The sequence below is a fragment of the Portunus trituberculatus genome, chromosome 33 (assembly GCF_017591435.1).
Source record: "Portunus trituberculatus isolate SZX2019 chromosome 33, ASM1759143v1, whole genome shotgun sequence".
NCBI classification, from domain to species: domain Eukaryota; kingdom Metazoa; phylum Arthropoda; class Malacostraca; order Decapoda; family Portunidae; genus Portunus; species Portunus trituberculatus.
This window is the reverse complement of record NC_059287.1, coordinates 5,061,053-5,081,052: the sequence shown is the minus strand read 5'-3', so window position 1 is coordinate 5,081,052 and position 20,000 is coordinate 5,061,053. Positions and strand designations below refer to the sequence as shown.

The 20,000-nt window shown below is 38.9% G+C and overlaps 1 protein-coding gene across 2 annotated transcripts in view; it reads right to left on the bottom strand.

Moving 5' to 3' along the window:
* Positions 1 to 20,000, bottom strand: part of LOC123512325 (glutamate receptor ionotropic, delta-1-like) — a 129,892-nt gene that overhangs the window by 102,688 nt on the left and 7,204 nt on the right. For both annotated transcript variants that reach the window (XM_045268661.1, XM_045268662.1), the window contains exon 2: positions 16,233 to 16,541. In XM_045268661.1, coding sequence (XP_045124596.1) covers positions 16,233 to 16,508 — 276 coding nt within the window. In that variant the 5' untranslated portion in view covers positions 16,509 to 16,541. The remainder of the gene's footprint in view (positions 1 to 16,232; positions 16,542 to 20,000) is intronic.

Genomic DNA, 20,000 nt, shown 5'->3' with positions numbered 1-20,000 from the left:
GGCGAAAACTTGTTGCTAAAGGTGTGATTATCATGTGGAAGGGTCAGGCAGAGGAAATCCTGATTGTTAACTAAGGCCTACAGTGACATGATTTGGGCAGTAGTGTCGATCAGACAAACTCATCTGACATGACTGAGGAGGAGGGGACGCGGTGCTGAGATGCACGCGGGATAACAATGCTCCCACAATGCAATGTTCATACAAGCATAATGCATATAAAATGCATGTAAATATCATAATAATTAATAATATAATGATACACAATAAAAATTAAGCAAATACGCGAGTGGCCACCATCACAGGGTATATGTTTGTCATTTCTATTATCAATATTTAAGTGGGAAGAGGAAGAAGCCATAAATTTCAGTATTGTCATCTGTAATGGTGTTAAGTACATTTATGGGTCATACATGCATCATAGTGGGAAAAAAATGTTTCCCACCAATACAGTGCTGTCATGATCATTTGTTGAAATGTTGAGGATGTAAATTATTCAAGTTTTTAGTTATAAGTAAGGGCAGAGTCTGGGATTCGGTTCAAAAACGTTTCTTGATGTATTATGTGCACTAGAGTCCACAACATGTGACTTAGTGTTTGCCTACACTGAAAGCCAGTCCCTCAGAGTATTGAGCCTTTATGACTAATTTGCCCACAGTCAAAGTTAGTTAGTCTCTTGCATGGGTGGATCTAGGGGGCGGCTACTTGGGCTCAATCAAGCCCCGAATGTTTTCCCAAGAGCTCTGGATCTGATCTTGGATCTGAGGAAAAGAGTAGTCTGAGTGCAATTTGCAATACTGGAGTTTACCAGAGAGGCACTATGTGCGGGAAAGCAGCCTGCGTAGCCAGCCTGCAGGGTTGCCACACTGATTTTGCTGATCGTAGGTACCAACAGATCACATAAAGAAAACGTACCAAATCTCAACAAAACGTACCAACATCTAACATATATTTAATCATAAGGAACATAATTATTTTCTTACCTCTGATTAATGTTGCAAATCCTCTTCCCCCCGAGTGTCTTCCTAACGCACACACACACACACACACACACACACACACACACACACACACACACAGCTCAGTGGTTAGAGCACACACACACACAGATAACCGGGGTTCACGGGTGGAGATATTTGGGTGTGTCTCCTTTCACGTGTAGCCCCTGTTCACCTAGCAGTGAGTAGGTACGGGATGTAAATCGAGGAGTTGTGACCTTGTTGTCCCGGTGTGTGGTGTGTGCCTGGTCTCAGACCTATCCCAAGATCGGAAATAATGAGCTCTGAGCTCGCTCCGTAGGGTAACGTCTGGCTGTCTCGTCAGAGACTGCAGCAGATCAAACAGTGAATACACACACACACACATCCCAAGCCATCCCCACACATCCATGTTTTATATTTTCTTCTTTCAGTGGACGTGAGGCTAATATTCATGTCATAAGACAGTGACTTCAACAAGGCTGCCTGCCGGTGGTAAGACATTTGCATCATTAAAGGATCTGAATTCTGAAGTCTTCGTGTCTTGTCTCCGCTTTGAATTGGTGGTAAGTTGAAGTAAAAAGAAAGAAAATGTAGTTTCAGTGTGCTTGGCAGCTCTGGATCGCCTAGAATCCTAGATCCGCTTCTGTGCGCCACTAATGGGCGGAAGCTTAACAGTGCTTCCCACATATACTCTTCAAGTATGCATACAGGCGCTATAGGCCATAACGTAACAAAAAAAAAATCCAACATTTAGGCTGAGTGCACACGAGCCACTTTTTTTGTGGTCAGTGGCCGCCACAAAAAATGGTCAAAATAAGACTTAAACTAAATGTAACCAAAACAAATTGCATATTATTTCAAAATAGATCTGTAAAACATCTATTCCTCTAATAATATTAAATGGTGAAACTATAACTAAAGTCAGTTATTTAAAATTTCTCGGTGTGTTTATTGATGAAAATTTAAATTGGAAATACCATATTGATCAGACATGTTTAAAAGTTTCAAAAGTTACTGGTATCCTGTATAGAATCCGCCATAACCTAACTACTGATGCTATGCTGAGTATTTATCATACATTATGCTACCCACATCTCACGTATTGTGTTGCAATCTGGGGATCTACCTGGCCGTCTTTCCATCACAAGTTAACTGTTGTTCAAAACAAAATTTTTCGTTGTATATTTTTCTTAAAGAAGTTTGACTCCACTTCAAGATGGAGATTTTATTCACTTCAACTGGAGAAAATGTTTTGAAATTTTCATTTATACATAAATTTTTTACATTACTTATGATATATAAAACTCATAGCCAAAATAATGTATTTAAGTTAGTCAATAATATCATCAACACAAGAAGTAATAATTTAAATCTTATTTGCCCTGTATTCAGAACCACTTTATTCAGCCATTGTGTGTTAAGTTCTGGCCCAAAATTATTCAATGCTTTGCCGGTGGACAAGAAGAATCTATTAACATCTGCTAGTAAATTTAAATTTAAAAAGAAATGAAAAATTATTTGCTTCAACAACAAAATGTTTAGCTTATATTCTTCTAATATAATTCTTATTCGGTTACTATTTACTAATGTATTGTTGTCTTAACTATGTATTATTTTGTAATTATAATTTAGTATGATTGACAAAGATGTAAAGTTTTGTTTAACAAGTACACTCTAAGTAGTAGTTATACTACTTTGTTATTAGTCAATTGGGATTTTTTAGTAAAATTGTGTATGTGCTTTTTATTAAGCAATTTGCTCTTTTATGACAATATGTTCCTTTTGCTAAGTGTGTAGATTATAGGCAAACTTTAGTTGAAGTATTTTTTTCACATTATATTTTCTTATAATAATCTTAAGTTAGTAGCTGACTGCCGTTTACCACAGCATTGTTAGTATGTATTTTTAACCGTCCGTCAGGGAGCTTTTGCTCGACGGACTGTTGCTGTGACTACTTAATATGTATTTTAGTATTCCAATTTACCTTTGTCAGCAATAAAATTACTTACTTACTTACTTACTTACACACACATCTCTACACACATGGCTCACTTTTTTGTGCCAACCACAAAATAGCGGCGGATAGTGGCGGCGGGGCAATTTTTCCGACCACGCAACTGTGGCCAGCCACAGTGACCAGCGATAGAAACCTTTGTTTTCAATGGCAGCCTAGGCACCAGCCACTTTAGGTTGCCGCCACCTAGTTAACCGCGTCACAGAATCAACTATTCCTTCCGTGAGCGAAAAGGGTGAAAGACATGATTGAGATGTTTGACTGTGAAGCATTGATTGCAGAGGTCCACAAGAGACCAGGGGCAGCAGCGGACCAATAGCGCGTTCCTGATGTCATGCCGATTCTTCATCCTACATCCATGTGGTATAATAGTTGAATGACTAAATGAGATGTAAGGTTGGATGCACATGAGCCACGTTTTTTTTTTTTATGGTCAGCGGCCACAACGAGAAGTGGTCGCATAAAAAAATGGTTCCCACGTAAAGTGTTGAGTAGGTACATCTCGCACACGAGCCATTCGGTAACTGATGAGGTCAGTGTCATCATATAATAAGAAAGAAATATCAATATATAAGCACACATACAGGCTACGCACATACACAATTACAGCGCCTGTAGGCATACTTGAAGAGTATATGTGGGAAGTTCTGTTCAGCTTCCGCCCATTAATGGTGTAGGCAATTTTATTTATAGTGGTACCCATATTAGGGCCCATATCACCACCCAAGCGCATCTTTGGTCTAACCACCTAGAACCTGGGTATTATGGTGACATGTAGGTAACTTTAAACCACTCGACAAATGGCATAGCTTCAAAGCGATATGTGGTGGGATTCGAACCTACGCGTGGACGTCTGTCCTATCCCACGCTCACCAGCTTATCCACTACGTCACCGCCTCCCTAACATACACGTTAACACATGCACGCATAGGTACAAACACACACACACATATACGTACATGTATACATACTAATATACGAAGAGACGGACAGATAGACAGACAGGCACAGACAAGCAGGTAGATGTAACATAAAATCTAATAATGCATATTGTGTTACCTTTCTTATTTCTTTCTTCAGGCGAAATATTACTCCAGCCTCCCACATCTCTGTCCACAATTTGTCTTTAATATCTTTATCAGTGTATTCCTTCAGGTGGAAATCATAAAGTCTGCTGAGGCCCACCTACACCCAAAACATTGCCAGCTGAGAATTGAAAGTGCACAAAAACGTTGGGTAGCTACTGTTCTTCATTCTTTACTTTATGCTCGTGTTTCGAAACCTTTTATATTATATATATATATATATATATATATATATATATATATATATATATATATATATATATATATATATATGTGTGTGTGTGTGTGTGTGTGTAGGGCTCTCCGCCCTGAGCAGATAAAGATGGCTACCATCTCTCCGTGTTCGATAATCCACGTGTGTGTGTGTGTGTATTTTGATAGGATATTTTGTGAAAATAGAAAATTATGTGAAATTATTAGTTAGCGGCGGTGTTGGGTAAAGTGAACGGAGGAAACTGTCACCCACCACGGTACGTCTTCCACCCACCCCCACTGCAAAACGGCGTACCGAGGCCCCCAAAGACTAGGTTAAATGTGTTTGTTTGAGGAAGTGGCACCATTTGGTACATTTCTCCCCGTACACAGTACGTTGCTGCCTCAAAGACGAGTTAAGTGTTATTTTCTTGTGGAACTACGAAGTGATCGAGTCGCGCGTGCCGCCGCGCGGGTGGAGGGTTAAAAGTAACTTTGTGTTAAGAATTGGACTATATTATGTAATTATTTTTCTTGTATTTTCTTTGTAGTGAGTGTATCCTCTCTCCGGTGAGCTGGACTGTAAGCAAAAACGAACGTGATTGTGGGGAGAAAGTTCTCTTAATAATATTCCATCAATCTATTGCAAAGTTTAGTGATTTTGTATTCTGTGTGAGTGTTAATCATTCAAAATTAAAACCAGTGCCTTAATTCAGCTACTGCTATCATTTTGTCAAAAATAAAGTTACAAAATTTTTATAATCTTTCCTTTTTCATTGTTAGTAGTTTTTTTTTTTTTACACACATTTATCCTTGCTTACTCTCCCCCCATTACAGTAGTTCCTTTTTTCACTAACAATCCCTTAACTTGGTCTGTGGGCTGAATACACTGTTCTTTCGGAGAAATGTACCAGATGGTAACACTCCCCCACAACTTTCTTTCTCAACACTACCGCCAACACAATAACATCACTTTTCTCCTACTTTCACTAAATATTAGTCTAACAAAACCACACACATGGATCACGCACAGAGAGAGGGTAGCCGTCTCTGTCTGCTCGGGGTGGAGAGTGGAACCGGACTCAGTAAGCAATTTAAATATAAATAAATAAATATATATATATATATATATATATATATATATATATATATATATATATATATATATATATATATATATATATATATATATATATATATATATATATATATATATATATATATATATATATATATATATATATATATATATATATATATATATATATATATATATATATATATATATATATATATATATATATATATATATATATATATATATATATATATATATATATATATATATATATATATATATATATATATATATATATATATATATATATATATATATATATATATATATATATATATATATATATATATATATATATATATATATATATATATATATATATATATATATATATATATATATATATATATATATATATATATATATATATAAATAGATAAGATATATATATATATATATATATATATATATATATATATATATATATATATATATATATATATATATAAGCACTCTGTTTTATATAAAAGTTACGTTAAGATTTCAGAAGCGAGTAAGCGACTAACCTGCTCAGGGCAGAGTGTGGAACCGGACTACCTGAGAAGTAGACTTCCAAGTCTTTCTCACGGTCAACTCCCTGGCTGGTCCTGTTTCCTTCCCCTCCCAAGAATATTGGCAGTCATAATAATAGGACTGGCACGGAGTAATCAAAAGTGATTTGATTGTCATTACTATTGGTGTTACATTAATGAAAGAAATTTTTCCGAACAGCTCACTTTTCCCTCTGCTGACTGTAGTGAAAATTTTGTGTTAAAACGTTTGAATACAAAGCGATTGAATTTAGTGTTTTTAATTCACGGCTGACTATCGTCTCTCTCTCTCTCCGAGACAGGTCTCATACTGTCTGTTTGTACGTCTTTATGTCTGATATGCCCACGTGTGCGTCGTAGTTTTATTTATGATCTTAATAATCTAGAACTTAATATTATTGTCCCCAGCGCTACAGTTTTCAACTTTGGGTAGAGGTGGAAGGCATGGGTGGACGAGATCACGTACGCACACATCATACTTGTAAATATATATTTCCATATAAATAAATGGGAAATAAATTGTAAATAAGGTGAAAGCTACCCTGAAGGTTGATTTTTTTTTATATAGGACTATACGTACTATAGTTAACACAGATTGATCTTAATTACAATAATTACATATTTATATATTGCTTATTGACAATGTTAAATCTCTCTCTCTCTCTCTCTCTCTCTCTTGATGTCATAGACACTTAAATAAGTGACCGTTCTGAACCGCCGAACTGTAGTCCCTATTGCTTTGATTTTCTCTCTCTCTACAGTCTTTTTATTATGTATCTTCAACAGGAAGGTTAATAAACTATTATCGCTTCATTATGGGTTCCGTCGTGGCCGCTCCACTAGTGAAATCGGTTTTTTTTTTTTTTTCACAAAGTCGGTATATAATCAGTACTATAGAGAATTGGACTAGCTGCGAGTCAGTGCAAGGCTGAATAGGACCGCAGTCGTAGGAAGCGACTGTGCGAGAGAGAGAGAGAGAGAGAGATGCTGACCATCTTGTATATTATCTATTTTAAGTCTTGTAAATATTGTAGAGAAATAGATTGTAGTACCCTTAGAATAGGTAGCACTTGACAGTGCGCCTTTGGGTACATGTTCCTTTGTATAAAGTTTTGTTTATAATAAAAAAAAACGAAAGAGAGAGAGAGAGAGAGAGAGAGAGAGAGAGAGAGAGAGAGAGAGAGAGAGAGAGAGAGAGAGAGAGAGAGAGAGAGAGTGGAAATAAATAGCGTTTGATCTTAAAGGAAAAAATATAATAAATTGAAATTCTTATCCCCAAAGCAGATGTGCCGCTGGCGTTTTGCCTCTGCCAATTGAGGAATCAGAATCAGCATCAGAATCAAACCTTTATTCCATTTTACAATGGTTATTCTTCAATCATACAAACATTGTGAGATCAGTGATGCCCTAAACAGATAAAATAAATGTGTTTAACAATCAATTATAATAGATGATAATTATAACTAAAAAGCTAAGACATGCGTGTGTCATAATTAAAACTACATATAAAACAAGACAAAATTATGACTAAAAAGCTAAGAAATGTGTCTGCGTCGTAATTAAAAGTACATATAAAACATGACAAAACAACTAAAAATAGACATTAAAATACATTAATAAAACTAGAAGTCTACTCATAAAACTGGTTATTAAAAAGATATTTGTGCAAATGCTTCTTAAAAGATGATAACGATGGTGCATTCCTTATCGAGAGAGGGAGGCTGTTCCAGAGTGTAGGTGGTGCCATAAGCATGGATTTTGCCCCCATAGTGCTGCGTACTTTAGGGACGTGTAGTTGATGTTGCTGTCTGGTAGGAACTGTGCTCATGTCCCTTACGTATGGCAAGTGGAATAAATAACTCGGTACTTTTCCCTTTATTATATTATATGTTATTACTGCTAGTTCATACTCGTATTTTTGTTAACCTTCAGCCAACCGAGTTCCCTTAAGAATGGCGTCACATGGTCACGTTTGGCACCGCCACCCAGTGCAACCTTTGCAGCGAAGTTCTGCAGCTTTTGGATTTGTATCACGTGTGTTTTATTTGCGGTGCTCCATATTTTAATTCCATAATTAATTTTGCTTAATACAAGAGACTGCACGACTGTAATTCTTGCCTTTTTACTAAAATGATTTTTTATGCGATTTATATACATGATGATATTAGATATTTTACCACTTATTTTGTTTATGTGCGTGTCAAAAGTCAAGTGAGCGTCAAAATATACACCTAGGTTCTTCAAAGAGATGCTTGGGATGATGTTACTATCATCTACAGGCAAGTGGATGTTTTGTGGAATCTGGGATGTCATTCCTCGACTTCCAATAAACATGCACTGGGTTTTCTTTGTGTTAAGCATTAGGCCATTTAGGTTGAAGTACCTTTTCGCTTGTAATAATGTTTCCTCTCCTCTGCTAATTAGGTTTTGAATTCTGTCTATGTTTCCTGTATGAATAAATTCTGTGTCATCAGCATACTGGATGACAAGACAGTCAGAGACGTATGTTGCGAGGTCATTCACGTATATTAAAAACAAGATAGGCCCAAGCACTGATCCTTGAGGAACTCCAAAGGGGACTTCTAGCTTTTCTGAAACATGTCTGTTCATGCGAACAGATTGAGTTCTGTCACGGAGGTAATCTTTAAACCAAAAAGTATCTATTTTAAGTTTCTTTAGTAATATTTCGTGATGTACACTGTCAAATGTTTTCGACAAATCGCACAGAGTAATCAATGACAAGTTACCTTCATCAATATTCTTATAGAGTTTATTTGAAAGTGTTAAAAGAGCGTTTTCGGTAGATAACGCAGCTCTAAAACCGCTTTGTATTACTAAGGAGATGGTTTCCTTCAAGATATCGGATTAGTTGAGATGTTACAACTTTCTCCACGATTTTAGTAATAATGGGGTCTCTTGCATCACCACCTTTAAAAACAGGGACGACTATTGAGTGTTTCCATGACGACGGAAATATCCCAGTCGTTAGCGAGGTATTGATAATGTATGTCAGGTACGTTATAATTACTGGCAAGGATTCTTTAAAGAAGCGGGTAGGAATGCCATCTGAGCCATGTGCGGAAGAGTTTCTCAGTTGTTTCAGCACCAGTATAATTGTGTGGGAATCAGTTGGTTGAGGTCTAAACTTGTCAGATGTTGGATTTATGATGTCACATGCATCAAGTTGTGCAATACTGTCATATCTTGGTAAATTTTGTTGTGATTTTTCAAAATTTTCTTTGCCAACATTTCCAAAATATCTATTAAATTTGTTTATTTCATCACTAATTATTATTTCGTCATTTATAAGTAATGGACAGGTTTTGTTTTTAGTTCTTGGTACAAGTTGATTTAGCGTGTTCCACATTGCACTTGTATTACCTCTATCATCCTCTAGTTTTTTGTTATAATAATCCGCCTTGGATTTGCAGATCAATTGCTTTACTTGTTTTTTTAGTTCCTTGTATTTCACTTGTCTGTCATTTTTAAGGAAAGTGAGTGTGGTGTTCCTTTCCTGCATCTTATCTCGTAAATCATGATTTATCCATGGAGGGGGGGGCCTCTTTACCTCCCTAGTCACTAGAGGAGCACATATATTTCGACATCTATTGAAACATTCATTAAATATGTTAACTTGCGTGTTAGAGTCGTCAGTGGAAAATATCTTATTCAAGTTGGCACTCTCCTGACTGAATAAGTCACACATAAATTCAGGCATATAGCTACTTAGATCACGAAACGTTTTAACAGTAGGTATTCGCTTAGCCTTTCGTAAGTTGATAGTTGTAGTGACAAGTTCATGGTCTGCTACATGACATGGAAGTGTATCAGAGCTTATTACAGAATCAGGTTTGTTGGTCACAATCAGATCTAATAGTGTTGCAGAAGTGGAGGTTATCCTCGTGGGTTTGGTAATTATTTGAGTTAATTTTGCATTTGCAATAATTTGTTTCAATTTACAATTACTTGCTGAAAAATCATCATTAAAATCTCCTAACACATAAAAGTCTTTACATTTTAAAATGGCACATTTTATAACATCAGATATGTAGTTATATGTACAATAAAGTGACTTAGGGTGGCGGTAAAGACATCCAATAATTATTGTAGGAAACTTACAACTTTGAACTGCCACCCAGACATCCTCCACACCCTGCGGTCTAACTACATCAAAGTATACAGGAGTAGCCTTATATACATCTTTTATATAAATACAAACTCCTCCCCCTCTACCTTTGTCACACCTAAAGATGTTATAGTTAGGTATAACAATATATTCGTCTGGAGTTTCAGGTGATAGCCATGTTTCACTTATACATAGTGCGTCCGTGTTTCTCTCTTTAATCAGGAAGTCAATCTCATCTTTGTTAGCCATAATACTTTGAGCATTAACATGATCTATTTTTACCTTGTCCCTTTCACTCACAGTTCTTACGGCCCTGCCTTCTTTGCCGTATTCCTATTTATTGTATTGGTGACAACCTCTGCTTATGCCCTAGTTGATGACATAAGCCACATCTTAGTCTATAGTCAAACCGGCAGTTAGCTCGCCGGTGGTTGTGTTCGCCACAATTGTAACAGCCGTACCTGTAGTTTGTGTGGGTATACGCGCCTGGTGTGTAGTTATAAGAGGTGTGCAGCACGCGGCGCTGGTGAAGGGGGAGGCCTGTTGGTCGGGCATGATGTTCAACCTCGTGCTGGCCAAGTTGATTCCTGTCGTAGTGCCCGGTCCTTACATCCCCCTATCTTGCTTGTGGCTCTTCTTCCATGCTGGGATGAGGATTATTTCGAACAACAGCTCCGTAAGACTGAGGGGAGACTCTTCTGGCCGGCACTGAGTGGGTGTCGTCATAGTTCTGGCGCTGGATTACCGGTGGTGCGGGGTGAGGAGGAAATCTCTGGGCTGTTGTGTTATAAAAATACGGCAGAGATCCATGCAGAGGTTGCGTGTGGTAGCTCAAAGGATGTGTAATGTTTGGATGAGAACGGAGTAAAGGTGGGAATGCTTGTGTGTTGGGGAGTGGTGATAATGAGGGAGATGTGTGTGTTTTTGCAGCGAAAGTGTGTGTGGCGCGGGGCGAGTTTTGTGCGCACTACCTTGGTTTTGGTGGTGCTCGCGACGGTTGTGCACTTTGATTTACATTTTTCGTTCTAGCTTTACGGGAGGCACTTGACTTTTTTCTGACATTTTCCCAGTTTTTACAGAGGGAAAACCCTGGACACTGCTTTTTGAAAATATTCAGCAATCTCAACACTCCTAACCTATTTAGTATGCGCGTACCGTCTTCTACGTCAAAACATAAGTCATCTACATTTCCTGTACCGAGTATAAACTCTGGGGGTGTTTTTATGATATTGGCACCGTTTCTATCATCCCACTTAATTAACTGTTGGTTGTAGTGAGATATTTTTGAGGCAATTTCAGGAAAATCTGGTATTGGCACTACTTGACATACATGTATTTTCATGTCACTATTTTTTTCTTTAAGATCACTAATTAAGTAACCAAGGCAATCAAGAATATTTTCTGGTGATTTTTCTTCAATTATGTCATACAGTCCTCGGTAAAGTATGCACTCAGATGGAACTGCTTGCAGATTCTCACTAATCCAGCTACTCAGAAGATCCATATTTGCCTTTATTTGTCTTGACAGAGCAGCTGTCATCCAGGTCAGATCGCAGTTTGTCGCTGCTTCACTTTTTCCTCCATTTCCAATCTTCACCTGAAGCTCGCTGATGCGTTGTTGTTGAAGTCCTATGACTGTGTAGGCCGACTTGACCTCCATATTTAAGAGTTCAATTTCGTTGTCCTTTGTTTTTAGGTTAGATTTGATAGCCTCTAAGTCCTTAGAAATCCTGTGTAGCTGTGTGTCTTGTGCATCTCTGTTAACGTGGAGATGAGAAGATTACTGAGCGTCGTCATTCCAGGATACAGGTGGTTCGCTTTCTCGTTGAGGTGAGTTCGTTGAGTCGTTAGTCGATGGTGTCGGAGTGATGTCTTTATCGGGTATTGTTGCTGTGTCAGTAGAGGATGGCTTCATTACTGTCGATTGTAGGTCGTCTTTGAAGAGAGACTGTACCTCAGGGAGTCCAGTGTCATCTACTTGTGCTTCGTGTGCAATGTTGAGTTGATTTATAGGAGACTGGGTGACGTCATTTAAGTTTGGGTGGGGTTGTTGGACCTCCAATGGTGCGTGGGTCGTGGTTGTAGATGACCCGGAATCTATGATGTGAACATTTGGTTGGGTGTTCTTAAGTAGCATGTCAATTAGTTCATTTTTGTTGACCCAAACTTTAGTAAGACCCAGTTCTCGACACCGCTTCTGTAGATCAGGTTTTTGAAGCTTTTGCAGAAATTCTCTCATTGGCAACTCAAGGGATCGCTCCTTTCTGATATGGTTATTTAGTGTTTGTCCATTATCAGGTAATAAGCTGTTAGTTGACATGTTGCGGCCACGGGAGAAATGGGTTGAAGGTGTGTGTCAGATAGTGGTTCTTATTTGTACTCTTTGTTGTACTTCTTGTTGTATAGTACACCGTTAGTGGCAAATCTAAACGCGTTACCATGGAAACGGCTGCTGGCTTCTGCGCATGCGCAGAAAATGGAGAGAGGGTCGAGGGGGACTTTTAGAGGAAGGCTTCAGATTTTAGGCCTTAAAATAAGTAAGTCCAGTTCACCCTTCACCACTTTTTAGCACAGCTTAATCTATGCACGTTCACACACCTGTGGATTAATACAGCAACGTCTTGGACCTTTTTGTTCCTCTGATATTTGTGTCAAAAGGAGGAGCACTGCCACTTTGTTTACGTCGCCATGACGAGAGAGAGAGACCTGAAGAGGTATTATGCTGATTTTCCTGGAAATCTGGAATGATTATTGTTTCCGTGTCAGAGACCCATCTCTGTGTACTGGACGCATAACAGAGGTGATAGTGTCTGGCATGGAGGCGTACATTCCTCATTCTTTTTCCCATCCTAAACTTTCTCAGGAGGCGGTGGCGTAGTGGATAAGGTGGTGAGCGTGGGATCGGGCAAATGTCCCCGCGTAGGTTCGAATCCCACCACATATCGCTTAGAAGCTATGCCATTTGTCGAGTAGTTTAAAGTTACCTACATGTCACCATAATACTCAGGTTCTACGTGGTTACACCAAAGATGCGCTTGGGTGGTGATATGGGCCCTAATATGGTACCACTATAAATGAAATTGCTTGCACCACAAATGGGCGGAAGCTGAACAGCGCTTCCCACATAATTGTACTCTTCAAGTGGCGCTATAGGCCATAACATTAAAAAAAAGTACATGATAGAGAGGTTGCCCACAAAAGGTACCTGAGCCTTCCATCTCCTGAATCTCATACACTTTACATTTCTGCCCGGAATCATGTCAAGTCTGTTCTTCAACTTGCAAAACACTCCTTCATAAACAGAAATTGTCAAACAAAATCTTTCAAACTCCAACTCCCCTCGGGACTTCTGACATCTGGTCGAAAACATCTCCAATAACTTTACTCCTTCATCTTTCCCTCCTTTATTTCATCCTGACGGCACCACTGCAGTCATCTCATCTGTCTCTAAAGTTTAATCTTTCTCTCAAACCTTTGTTAATAACTCCACCTTGGATGATTCTGGATTTGTCTCTCCCTCTCCTGCTCTCTCTGACTATTTCATGCCTTTGATCAAGATTCTTCGTAATGATGTTTTCCATGCCCTCGCTGGCCTAAACCCTCGGAAGGCTTATGGACCTGATGGGGTCCCTCCTATTGTTCTCAAAAACTGTGCTTCTGTGCTTGCACCTTGCCTGGCCAAACTCTTTCAACTATGTCTATCGACTTCTACCTTTCCTTCTTGCTGGAAGTTTGCCTACATTCAGCCTGTTCCTAAAAAGGGTGACCGTTCTAATCCCTCAAACTACCGTCCTATAGCTTTAATCTCTTGCTTGTCTAAAGTTTTTTTAATCTATCCTCAATAGGAAGATTCTCAAACATCTGTCACTTCACAATCTTATCTGATCGCCAGTATGGCTTCCGTCAAGGTCGCTCTACTGGTGATCTTCTGGCTTTCCTTACTGAGTCTTGGTCATCCTCTTTTAGAGATTTCGGTGAAACTTTTGCTGTGCGTTAGACATATCAAAAGCTTTTGATAGAGTCTGGCACAAAGCTTTGATTTCAAAACTGCCCTCCTACGGTTTCTATCTTTTCTGCAACTTCATCTCAAGTTTCCTTTCCGACCGTTCTAGTGCAGCTGTGGTAGACGGTCACTGTTCTTCTCTAAATCTATTAAAAGTGGTGTTCTTCAGGGTTCTGTCCTGTTACTCACTCTTTCTATTATTCATTAATGACGTTCTTAACCAAACTTCTTGCCCTATCCACTCCTACGCTGATGATACCACCTACATCTTTCCACGTCCTTTCAGAGACGACCAACCCTTCAGGAAGTCAACAGATCACGCAGGGACGCCACAGAACGCCTGACTTCTGATCTTTCTAAGATTTCTGATTAGGGCACAGAAAACTTTGTAGTGTTCAATGCCTCAAAAACTCAATTCTTCCATCTATCAGCTCGACACAACCTTCCAGACAACTATCCCTCTTCTTCAATGACACTCAACTGTCTCCTCTTCTACACTGAATATCCTCGGTCTGTCCTTTAATCATAATCTAAACTGGAAACTTCACATCTCATTTCTCGCTAAAACAGCCTTTATGAAGCCAAGCGTTCTGAGGCGTCTCCGCCAGTTTTTCTCGCCCCTCCAATCGCTAACTTTGTACAAGGGTCTTATCCGTCCTTATATGGAGTACTCTTCACATGTTTGGGAGGTTCTATCTTTATATTAGATACGGTGTAATCAAAAGCTTTTCGTTTCATCAACTCCCCTCCTCTGACTGGCTGTCTTCAGCCTCTTTCTCACCGGAAAGTTGCATCCCTGCTATCTTTTATCGCTATTTTCATGCTAACTGCATGCTAACTCCTGCGGCCTCGGTGCACAGATTTCTTCTTCCTCTCACCCCTATTCTGTCCAACTCTAATACAAGAGTTAACCAGTACTCTCAATCATTCATACCTTTCTCTGGAAAACTCTGGAACTTCCTGCCTGCTTCTGTATTTCCATCTTTCCATGAATTGACTTCTTTTAAGAGGGAAGTTTCAAGACATTTGTCCCAGACTTTTGGTTAACTCTACTAATCTTTTAGGGAACTGAAAATCAAGGCGGCCTTTTTTTGTTACATTTTTGTTGCCCTTGGCCAGTCTCCCTCCTTCCATAAAAGAAAAAAAATGCTGCATGATGTTAAAATGATGGATAAAAAAATAATAAACTTAACCATCCACATTCTTTGGAAAAATAAGCTAACGTGAATAGGCTAACGGCACAGGGATGAAAATTATAGATTTAATAGACCAATTGTACACAAAGATACAGCAGGTGTCAAATGAAAGAATAGCATCTCAAGGGCATTTTTAGCCTTGTTGTAAATCTTATGTATATATCTTATGTATGCAGAATTCATGCTTAAGTAAGATAAGTTCCCTCCCAGTTAATATTAAAAGTCCAATTTTTGCAATATGATAATGATGTTGATGATGATTTTGATGACTGAAATGATTGATGATGGTATGTTGTTGATGGTGATGATGATGATGATGATGTTGATGGTAATATGTTATTGAGCATGATATCCACTACGTACACCACCGCCTCCCTGGTTTGTTGAATCTGAAATTTTCATCCGTGTGCCGTTAGCCTATTAAATAAGGCATATTTCCCAAAAAGTGGATAATTATCAATTTTTTATCTATTATTTTAACATCATGCAGTATACCATAAGAAAGTCAATTTATTTTCTTTTCAGATCACGCACTCTTTTTTTTCACACCGTTCTCTCTCTCTCTCTCTCTCTCTCTCTCTCTCTCTCTCTCTCTCTCTCTCTCTCTCTCTGAAGTACATTACCAATGAAGGAAGAACTTGGAGATAAAGAGAAGGTACACAAAGTGTAAGAACAAGAATGATGGGAGAGAGGAGGGTAGGAAGAATGAGGGGAAGAATAACGAAGACGATGAAGTGGGGAAAAAAAGACAGAACAAAGAAGAAGGACGAATGAGGGGAAGGAATGAGGATATAGAAAAATGGAAGTGAGGAATGAAAGAGGACAAAAAATAAGATGAGAAAGAGGAAACAAGAACAAGAGCAGACACCGGCCAATGTGGCGGAGCTAAGTAAATCAACTGACTGGTGGCGAAGCAAGATGAGAATGTACACACACTACAGTCGCTTCCGTATTCGTACTATACTACATACCGTTTCTGCTGCGACTTTTATGACAGCCACGCCCTCAACATCTTGCATCATCTTGACGGAGACTGCTGCGAGTGTTGACATCTGTTTTTTCACAGCTACCACCTCATTCTCCTCGCGCAACGCAGACAGACGCCTCGTGAACATTGATAAGGTAGTAGGAGTTTTGATAATTTCAGCAGCAGTGTATGTTGGGTAGACGATCACAACCACCGCCACAGCCCAGCAGCATATCACCACTACACATCCAGCTCGTCTCATCATCCCATGTGGTCCCATCTCAAGCTGGTCTCGAGCTTCTTTGATTCCAAACTGCAAGGAAGAAAAGAATGCGTTTGATTGTTTAAGGTCATCATGTGTGTGTAATTCACCTCGGTCGTCTGCTGGTCACCCAGCCAGTCTTCCCCATTACAGAGCGAGCTCAGAGCTCATAGACCGATCTTCGGGTAGAACTGAGACCACAACACACTCCACACACCGGGAAAGCGAGGCCACAACCCCTCGAGTTACATCCCGTACCTATTTACTGCTAGGTGAACAGGGCCCACACATTAAGAGGCTTGCCCATTTGTCTCGCCGTTTTCCGAGACTCGAACCCAGACCCTCTCGATTGTGAGTCGAGCGTGCTAACCACTACACTACGCGGTTTGATCTGCTGCAGTCTTTGACGAACAGCCAAACATTACCCTACGGAACGAGCTCAGAGCTCATTATTTCCGATCTTCGGATAGGCCTGAGACCAGGCACACACCACACACCGGGACAACAAGGTCACAACTCCTCGATCTACATCCCGTACCTACTCAATGCTAGGTGAACAGGGGCTACACGTGAAAGGAGACACACCCAAATATCTCCACCCGGCCGGGGAATCGAACCCCGGTCCTCTGGCTTGTGAAGCCAGTGCTCTAACCACTGAGCTACCGGGCGTGTGTGTGTGTGTGTGTGTTTACAAACATCCTACGCGAGTTCATCCTATCAGTATTGTGGAAATATCAATAGCTCCCTGTAGTCTATTCCCTTGCGTGGTCAGGATACGACAAAAAAAAAAAAAAAAAAAAAAGCTGAACGAAACAAGACATAAAAGTCACTCACAAAGTTTCATAACACCTCATTACTACGGAATATGAGGTTACCCTAACAAATAATGTACGGGATTTACCTTCATCGTGGAAAGTTATGAGTCAGGTTACTCGGTCGTGTGAATGCACGTGGCGGATGGAACATTCCTGAATAAGCAGCGGAAATATTGACAAGAAAGCCGAGGTGACTGGCGGGACGAGAGAAGTTACATGATAATAATTTCACGTGATACGCTGCGTCCCTTCTGGCAGCAACACTTATCATAACATGGTAACTACTCATAACACGCCATATATCACATAACAAAAAGACGTGCGTGAGGAGGCAAGTTACAAGAGCAGTTTTTCACGTTCCCCACGCAGAGAACAGCACCAATACACCGCAAAACACAAGAAAGGCAGGAAAAAATGAGTCATTTATCACGTGTCTTTTTTTTTTTTTCAACTTGAACGAACTACATATATACTATACCTTGTTTTTACTTAGTTATGAATATTCTTTTCACTTGGTTGTCAATGTTCGTTGTACTTGTAGTTATTAGTGTTCCGTTTACCTAGTAACTTAATGTCAATTTTACCTTGTTATCGCCGTGGCGCAGAAACAAAGCATGCGTAAGTTTAAAGTACTGGATTAAGAGTAAAATGTGGAGCAGCATCACAAGGATAGTACATAATGAGTACATATAGGAGTAAAGGTGAGAAGTATACATCACATGTGTTTACAAAACTGTCGGCCGTTAATGGAAGGGATGCTGAGCTGGGCCTACATGACGGAGAGAGTACGACCCCTAGGGGTCGCGAGGGCGCTCGGGACAGATAAGAACATAGAGAGTTCCTGATGATGACGAAGGAACGAGGCCCCAGATTACACCCCAGCACCTCAGGAAGGGGCAGACTACGTTTCGACCCCACAGAGGAAGGTGTGGTGTGGTGAAGGCGAGGAAGGTCGAGCTCACCCTTGTCTTATAGAAGACCCCAAACACGTAAGTTCGCTGTCATCCCCCTTTGGTCGTTCACGTGTACGAGTAATGAGAATGATGATAACACCTTGATGACTGCTGTTTGTGCCTATATTGTGTAAGTCGTAATTCGCTCCTAGATGGTGTTACGTAGGAGGCGTGATTGAGATATGAGTAAAGATAAAGTAATTCTGGTATTAAGACAAGTTATCATTGTAGCAATTAAGCTGAGTTGTCATTGTAAAACGTTGTTGAAATGAATTTGTAACTGCCAGTGTACTTGTTGACGTAAATGTGTTCTCGCAGGTTTTTGACCGAATGAAATAAATATTCCAGTCAAACGTGACGGGTCTGCTGTTCACCTTTAACAACCTAGCTAGTTCAACATTAGTTTTATCCTATTTCTAACCGATGAAGTTGATTTTAGATTGATTTACCAGTGTATTTATTTATTTATTGTTTCATGTGCAGTGCCATTGTGATTCCGGTATTGTCGTCCCTTGGAATTTAAGATGAAAAAATGCAGTATAAACCGTAAGCAACAAAGCGACAACGAGCAACAAAATTATGTATGCCACACAAGAAAGGAACGCAATTCTAAGACAAGTTAATGTGGACCTTTGACAATGTTATGAAGGGAAGACAGTACGTACCTACGCGCGCCTTTCGCCCTGTACGATACCTTGGGACTTCCAGGTATCGTGTAAATAAAAATCGTGAAAAGAACGAGAACTAATGGGAATACGAGGGTTAGATTTTGTGCATTTGGGAAGTATATACACTTTATCCCTGTTTCTTAATCCTGCATTTGAATATAAAAGCTGGATCGTGCTAAAGTGAAAACTCCGTGTAAATCCGATTAAAGTTAACATTTTTATATTAAACCAAATTCATGTAAAAAATAAATAAATAAATAAATAAATAAATAAGTAAGAATAAAATTAAACCTCTGTAGTAAAAATTGAGGCCGAACTTTGTCAATGGGTACAAGTGCGGCGAGGATACCACAGCCAATTCAAATCCACGATTTGCAACTACCATTAACCCCTTCTGTACTGGGACGCATTTCTACCTTGATATTTGTATGCGATTAGACGATTTTATTGGCATTAGGAAGGGCCTATGGAACTCAGAAGATTAGTGGTCAGAGTCTTTTCCATTTTAATCCCCACATGAGTTTCTGAATCTGTATAAAATCACCAAATAGTAACCAGAATGAATATGTAAACGTCATGATACTGAATGGATTAAGGAAAGTAATAACTAATAAGAGAAGACACTGCACGGATAATAAGGGTACAGTACATGGCTGAAATATGTAGATATAGTAACACACACACACACACACACACACACACACACACACACACACACACACACACACACACACACACACACACACACACACACACACACACACACACACACACACACACACACACACATAGATTTAAAGAAAAATGAGAGAAGTGGAGATATGGAGACAGGACACTATGAGCCCCGCTCTAACCCTGTACAATACAACTATATATATATATATATATATATATATATATATATATATATATATATATATATATATATATATATATATATATATATATATATATATATATATATATATATATATATATATATATATATATATATATATATATATATATATATATATATATATATATATATATATATATATATATATATATATATATATATATATATATATATAT